General features: G+C 61.1%; 1 protein-coding gene across 3 annotated transcripts; it reads right to left on the reverse strand.

Moving 5' to 3' along the window:
- Positions 1-295: 295 nt before the first annotated feature.
- ARRDC2 (arrestin domain containing 2) lies at positions 296-7579 on the reverse strand (the record flags this gene model as incomplete). 3 transcript variants are annotated; one of them, XM_079703355.1, is made up of 9 exons in its annotated part: positions 296-1475; positions 1747-1904; positions 2173-2335; positions 2483-2739; positions 2828-2930; positions 3687-3834; positions 4061-4127; positions 4219-4509; positions 7321-7579. In XM_079703355.1, the coding sequence occupies 9 exons, from the start codon at positions 7577-7579 to the stop codon at positions 1422-1424; spliced, it is 1500 nt and encodes a 499-aa protein (XP_079559481.1). In that variant the 3' UTR covers positions 296-1421. The 3 variants fall into 3 exon arrangements, with proteins under 3 accessions (XP_079559481.1, XP_079559482.1, XP_079559483.1); XM_079703356.1 differs by lacking the exon at positions 4219-4509; XM_079703357.1 differs by lacking the exon at positions 7321-7579 and having other exon boundaries at positions 296-1472; positions 4219-4492.
- Positions 7580-7781: the final 202 nt, after the last annotated feature.

Below are 7781 nucleotides of genomic sequence, written 5' to 3' on the forward strand. Positions count from 1 at the left end.
CTCCTCCTGCCTTTGGCACCCCTCTGCCCCTCATCTCCATTCTGTGAGGACAGATGAGGCCTCTGCCTGCCCTCCACCGTCCACGGTCCCAGCCTCTGCTACTGCACAAGGTGAAAGCATCCGGCGCCAGCCTGAGCTGTCTCCCTATGTGTCCCTGGGTCTCACCTTCACCTTCTGGACAATGGGCCCCTCAACCCTCCTCAGCCTGGAATTCCATCTGAGATCCAGACTCAAGATGGTGGACAAGGCCACCCCAGGTTCCTCAGCACCTGAGGGCAATAAACCACTAAGCACAGTCTCTTCCTCCATGCTTTTATTTTTAAAAAATAATTGTACAAAAGAGAACAATTTAAGGCTTAACGGAAATGCGGAGTCCCAGGCGAGGGTCCTGCCTCAGCCTGGGCTGGGACTCTGCACTTGGGGGCTTGTCCAGCTGCCCCATTATGTTTTGTCCCTCCAGGACACAGGGGGTGCCCAGAAGAAGCACACTGGCCCTGCTGTGTCACCCCAGGCTGACCTCTGTCCCCGCAGCCTGGTTTAATGCTCTGCTGTCCCCGTCTTGAAATTCTGAATTCTTGAACAAGGGGCCCCACATCTTCATTTTGCAAGTGATGGAGCTTGTCTTGTCTGTCTCACTCTGAACCTGGGCTTCTTGGGCCATACAATACCCAGACGGCTCTCACATCCTGAAGTGTGTGGAGGGGCCCCCAGGAAGCCTAGCCTGGGCCAGGAATCTCTGGCTTTCAAAGGTTTCAAGGGCTGGAGTCGCTGCCCCTGTTGCCCTGTTGCCCCACACAGCTCTGATGACCTGCTTCCCTGAATGCCTCATTCCTGGGCCCTCTCGCCTGCCGGACCTTGCAGTGTGGCCTCGACTGAGGCACTTGCTCTCTGAGCCCCAGTTCTAAGATGAAGGGGGCAGTCTCCACACATCACTCGGCTCTGACCTTCTTCGACTTTTCCTTCCCCTTGCTTGCCTGCCCTCTGAGCTCTCATTCATGCACCAAAGCCTCAGCTAAAATGCCCTTTCCTCCAGGAAGCCTTCCTGCTCCCTTTGGACTCTCCCAGCTCTTGGTCCCTTCCTCTGGTCCTGTGGGCCTGGAAGTGTTTATGTCTGGCTCTGTCTCTCCCAGACTGGAGGCTTCTGGGGGACCACAGGCTGGCAAAGACAGGTTGAACAGTCTCTCGGATCTTATGGTGGGCATTTGATACCTTATGAGAACCAGTCCAGATATGTCAGACTCCAGACCGGCTCTTCCTCTGCTCTGTGTGATGCTGGAATGGCCCTGCCCCATTCTGAGACTCGGTTTCCCCAACTTCAGTGCAGTCAGGCTGGTCTGCTCTTGACCCAGCCATCCTCACTCATGTCCACGCTGGCTGGAAGCACGTGTACAACCTCATCCCTTGAAGTTTCCACTTGCCACTCAGCAGGTCATGCAGCGGGGCCTCATGGCCTCTGAAGGTGGGTTTGGATCCTCCTGCGGGGGGCGGAAATGATCCCATCAAGTCTCAGGAGGCCCTGGAGGCTCAGAAACACGCCTCCCCACCCTCCTCATCTCCACTCCCGCACTTGGCCGGGGGTGACACCTTGGAACAGACTGAGGTGCAAGGCGGGTTCAGGCCCTTGCACCTGTATGGGGGTATATAGGAGTTCCATCATTACTTAAAACTCACCTGTGGCTCTCTACCCTCATCTTGGCTCCCAGGGCTTGGAGAGCCACAGGGGCTTCTTGAACCTCCCAAGCTCACCTCGGAGTACAGGGGTGGCGGGCGGTAGCGGAACTCCTGGATGTAGGCAAAGAAGGGGCCTTCAGCACCCACGTCAGGGTCCTGCAGTAGTCGGAAGGGGCTCTGCTCCAAGGCCGCCACCTCCTCATCGGCCACCACATCTGAGTACTCGGGAGGTGCTGGAATCGAGAGACAGGGTGGGTGAGGCTGGTAGAGGAGGCGGGCAGCCCCAGAATTGGGGACAGTGGCTGGGAGCTGGCTTGTGCCAGTTCTGGGGCTGCTGAGCTGTGCGCCCTTGGATTGGGATTCTGGGGGAATTCATACTCCCAACATGACTGTTACTGAGCACTTTTACAAATGGGGGCATCGAGGCTGGGGGAGGGAGAGTCAGCCAGGCACCTGCCTCTCTGCCCACCCATGCCCCCCACAGCAGGATGGAGAGATCACCTTCAGGTCGCTCTGGCAGGACCCCCAGTCCCCAGTCCAGCAGGAAGCTGGCATGGCTGCCCACGCTGGACGAGCGGCTGCCGAAAGGATGCAGAGGAATGGTGCCGATGACCAGGGGCAGCTCCAAGAGCAGCTTGGATGAGCCCGGGATGTCCACGCAGACCTGGAGGAAGGAGCCATGATAGAGGGTGCCCAGGCAGCCCCAGCCACACCCTCCTTCTATAGCAGGAGGCCTTGGTGGGGGGCGGGGGGAACCCCAGCCTGGAGGACAGAGCGGACACAGCCACCCCAGCCCCCGAGGATACTCTACCTTGAGGATGTAGTCCACATGTAGCACGCGGCAGTGCAGAATAGAAGGACCCACAGGAGGGATCCGCAGCGCCCGGCCCTGCCACAGTGCCCGCCGCCCGGGGCCCACAGGCTCCCCTGAGAGACTAGCCACCACTGCTCGTTTCTGTTTGCGGGCACCTCGCGCCATGAAGGTCTGTGTCTGGACCACGGCCGCCCGTGGCAGCACTGGGCGCGTGGAGCCGTTGTCGATCTCGGCAAAGACGGGGATCACCTCACCTGTAGGGTGGGATGGCAGGGCCTCAGTTTCCCGACCTGCAACCCTGACACGGGCCTTCTTCCCAGTCCAGCCCCTCCCACCTGCTACCTGGTGTATAGCCCTTGCGGTCGATCTTGGCTGAGAGGGAGACAAGGCCACGGTTACTGTACCAGGATCGGGCGATCTTCTCCTGAGCTCCCGCTTGAGGGGACTGGTGGGGTGGAGGGAAAGGACATGAAATGCATCCCATTGTGCCAACCACAGACCCCCTGAAGCCTCTAAACCACCCTCAGCTCAAGGAGGATTTGGGGCAGGGCCTAGTATCCAAGTTTCTTTTTAACAATCTAGAAACTATTTGTAAAATGGATCCAGGAATATGACTCATCTCATTAAACTGAAAACGAAGTGAACAAGCCAAGCACTTAGTGCGTAATGAGCGCTTAGTAAGCCATTATTGTTTTCTGTTTTTTTTTTTTTTCGGTACGCGGGCCTCTCACTGTTGTGGCCTCTCCCGGTGTGGAGTACAGGCTCCGGACGCGCAGGCTCAGCAGCCATGGCTCACGGGCCCAGCCGCTCCACGGCATGTGGGATCTTCCCGGACCGGGGCATGAACCCGTGTCCCCTGCATCGGCCGGCGGACTCCCAACCACTGTGCCACCAGGGAAGCCCGGTAAGCCAGTATTATTGCAAGCTCTGACTGAGTCCCATTTCATGGAGGAGGCACAGGAGGCTCAGAGAAGGCGAGACACTCATCCAGAAACACACAGCCAACTGGTGCCCCTGGGACTTGCACCTGGCTCCACTGGATTCCACAGGCATTCCCATACCTACCTCCCCCACTGCCTCCCTCCCTGCCAGGGCTCAGCTGTGATCCCCACTATGAGAAGGGAGTGAGGAGCCAGTCACCAAATAGCCAGGACCCTGCCTGTGATGCTCCCATCCTACCTCCCCAAGGGCAGCAACTCACCAGCAGAGCCGGTGTGTTGATATCCACAGGCTCGATAACAGTAAACACCTTCCTTGCCCGGCGGGCAGGGACCCAGGGCCGGTGCAGGGTGGCTTTGATGCAGTATCGGACACTGCCATGTTTGCCTTCAAATGAAGTCACTAGCGTCCTGGGGGTGGAGGGAAGGGGCTTCAGTGGGTGAGATCCACAGACTCCTGGGTGGAAGATTCCCAAAGACTTTCGGGGATGAGAGACACGAGGCACTCCTGGGGGGCCCCCCTGGAAGACAATCTTGCGGCTCGGGGGTCCCCAGATACCGAGCAGTGGAGTCCCAAACCTGGAAGGGGCTGCAGATTTAGGCACTCCCCTGCAATCCTCCACCCCATTTGACTTACGGTGGCAGCTGGAAGCTGAATGGGAACTCATGGCGTCCAGGAGGCAGCGTTGTGATCTCTCCGGTGTCTGCAGGTAGGAGCAAGAAGGGGAGGCTCAGTGGCTGTGAGGGGCTCCCGGAGCGCGCAGCACGCGCCGTGCAGGGGTCCCCAGGTGGTACCTGGCGCGAGTAGTGTGGCACGGTGGCTCACAACCTCCACGCGCTCGCTGTAGCTCTGCGTGTACGCGGTGCTCGAGCCCGCGCTGCGCGACTCGGTCCAGTGTACGTGGGCGCGACCCCGCGCGCGCAGCTTCAGGGCGCCCACGCGCGCCGGGCCCGCCAGCTCCAGCAGCACCCGGCCGGCCACCGCCTGGCCGCCGCTGAACACGGGCTCGGCGCCCGCGTTCGCACCATCCAGTTGCACCACGAACACCTTCACCTTGTCGAACAGCATCGCGACTGGGATACGAACTCGCGGCGCTCGGTCCCTGGCCTCGAACCCGCGACGCGGAGGCGCGAGGTGCGGACTCTGCAGCCTGAGAACGCGAACCCACCAGGCGCGCGCAGGCGCATTAGCTGATCAGGCCAGAAACTCCTCACTGCCTGCGCCGGCGCCGCATTTATACGGCAGGGAGGGGCGGGGCGAGACGCAGGTCCCGCCCCCGGAGTGGAATACGCCAATGGCGCGGCGAGAGGCGTGGCCCCGCCTACGCGTGGAGCAAAATAACAAAAGCCCCGGCTCGCGACCCGCTGCCCTCTACCCTAAAGGACCCTGGGGTGAGGCTGAAGCACTGCGGGACAAAGCAAGTATCTCTCAGACTCCGGGGGTCAAGAGGAAGAACTGAGGTCTGGAGGACTCGGGCCTGAGGTCACCCAGCAAGAGCATTCTGCCGTCGGTTTAATCGTCAACCGGCCGCCACTTGCAGACGTGACTCGATGCATGTCCAGCCCGAGCTGGAAGGGTGTATTAACAGCCAGGCCCCAATCGAGGCCCTGAAAGCCTAGGACTAACTACCTCGGGCCTCAGTCTCCCCCGCTCTGTGCAATGGGGGAGGGAGGAAGAAGTGGATGGGGCCTCCCTCCACTCGGGCGCCTACTGCCCCCTCCTCTGATTTGAAACCCGCTCAGCTGGCTGACCCGGGCTAGTGACAACCACTTGGAGCCTGAGTTTCCACGTTTGTAGAGCCAGAAGAAAATCATTCCCGACCTCAGAGGGTTGTGCATGAATCACGGTGTAGCCCCTACTCGACCCCTCCCAGAGCCTCTCTCCCGAGTCATCAGCCCGCTCCTGACACACTGCCACTCGGCTGCGCCTCAGCGCTTTTGCGCCGACGTTCCTTTCCAAACTTTCAGCACCTGCCCTCCCTCCCCCGCCTCCGCAAACTCCTACTTGTCCTCTAGGCCTAGCTCTTCCCCTCACAGACAGAGCCGAGTACCGGGGAAGCTCACGGAATCCCCGGATTCAAGGCTGCGGTGTGCCTTTGGGGCGGTAATCCGTCTCTGGACCTCAGTCTCCTCGGAGAACCATATGCACGGTTTCCTAGATGGGAGCTGACTGATCGCGATTTGCGGAGCGCCTGCGCCCTCTGGTGACAGAGGGATGCACTGCTGCTTGAACGCACCCCATAGTTTGGCCATCCCCTTTTGAGTCTGGCTCAGGCCACACCGGGACCCCCTGAGGCCAAGGCACACCCAGCAGGCGGCGGCCATAAACGGACACAACCAATCAGTGATAGGGGTAAGGGCAGGCCGGAAGAGAGGGGTAGAGGCTGTCCACGCAGTGATCACCCTGTGTGTGTGTGTGTGTGGGGGTGGTACCGGAGGAGGGCGCTCTGGGGCTGAAATAAGGGTCCGGGACCTTCTCCCAGGGCCGAATAGAGCCTAGAAAGAGGACAGGAGGCTATAAGCCCAGGAGGAGGTGGGGAATGGAGTGACCCTGGGGGGATGGGAAGGCTCTTTCTTTTGGTTTTTGTTTTTTGTTTTTTCTTTTTGGCCCCACCGCACTCGGCTAGAGGGATCTTAGTTCCCCAACCAGGGATGGAACCCGCGCCCCCTGCAGTGGAAGCCCAGAGTCTTAACCACTGGACAGCCAGGGTAGTCCCAGGAAGGCTCATTCTGAGCCAGTGCCCTCAGTCCACTTCACAGATGGGTCCCCAGAGGCCCAGAGAGGGGCAGGGCCTCACTAGAGGTCACACAGCAACTCCACAAGCTTCACCCCTCCAGTATCTTAAGGAAGCTACCAGTGAGTGGGACCAGGAGGACTGTAGGGTGAGACCAGCCCCAATTTCCCTCGAGTCACAGGGAAAGGGAAGTAACTACAGGGCCCCTTCCTGCCTCACCCCTTGCCGGCTATGCCTCGGTTTCCACAGCTGCTCAGGCAAGAGTCCCCACACCTGGGGGCCGTTGGGACAAGTTTGCAAGCCTGTAGGCAAAGCATCTAGTGTGTGCACTGCTGGAAAAAAGGGGGCTGCGGGTGGGGAGCCAGGTTCGAGCTGCTTCCTGCTTCTGCCCATCTTGCAGATGGGTATGGTGAGGTCTGCCTTCCCCAAGAGGAGGTGGCCAGGGCAGCCCAGAGAGGCCAACACCCTCCTCAGCCACATAGCACAGTGCTGGGGCACAGACTTACTCTTTCTGTTGGCCCTGTTCTGCTCCCGACTGGCTATATGGCCTGAGGGTGGGGGACTGAGGTTCAGAGCAAGGTAGGGACATGCCCAACACCTAAGACTCCCAGCCTGATGTGACCCCACCCCAAGTCTTCTCCCTGCCTGGGATGCAGTCCCACCCGCTCACCTGCAACCACCACCAGAACCCCCAACCCAGCGAACAACCCTTCCTGTAAAAACTGGTAAGGGGCACTGGCAGGGCGTGAGACAGGGGCCTTCTCTGGGAATCAGAGACACCAGGCCTGGGGCTACTGTGGCATCCTAGGGTCCAGAGAGGAGGAACTCCCAGTTCCACCAAGGGATTCCCCCAGACTCCATATGGGGGGGGCTCCCCACAGCAAAGCCTCTAGGTCGAGGGCGTCCCGGCTCTGGAGGGGAGGGGCGCGCCCAGACCCTAGGAGGAGTTCCTGGAAAAGAGGGTTTTGGAGGGGGGTAGGTGGGTGGGTGTCCCACCCTGTAGGAGGGTCCACAACCTGAGGAGGAGGTCTCCATATCTTGAGAAGGGTCACCCGACCACACAGCCTCTAAGTCGAAAGGCTGGCTTTGGAGAGGGGCGCCCAGACCTGGGTAGAGGATCCCGGGGGATCCTGGCTCGGGGCTGGGGGGATGAGCGGCTCACCTCGGAGCAGCAGCTGCCGCCGCCGCAGGTATGTCTCGGCGGCCGCGTAGTCGCTGGACACCGCATTTACACCCACGCTTCGGCCCTCGAGCCAGTGGGTGACCGCCCCGCCGCGCGCCGCCACCTCGAGAGCTGTCACCCGCAGCGGCGACGCTGCCTCCAGCAGCACCCGGCCGCACAGGCGCTCCCCACCACGGTACGCGCCGCCCGGGTCCCGCGCCAGCTCCAGCGCGAAGCTGCGCACGCCCCCCGGGCGCATGGCTCGGGCCGGGGCGCACGGCGGGGCTGCCGCACCGGCGCGGGCCCGCTGGGCACCCGGCGACGAGGCGCACAGCTGGGGCGCGTCTGCAGACCTCCCTGGTCTCAGCTTTGGACTTCGCCGCGCCGGGAGCCCCCCGAGCGTTCTCTTGCTTCTGCGAACTTTGTGCGGGCGCCGCCGTGCCCGGCCGGCACGTAGTTGG

This window comes from Hyperoodon ampullatus (genome assembly GCF_949752795.1).
Source record: "Hyperoodon ampullatus genome assembly, chromosome: 4".
Taxonomy (NCBI): Eukaryota; Metazoa; Chordata; class Mammalia; order Artiodactyla; family Ziphiidae; genus Hyperoodon; species Hyperoodon ampullatus.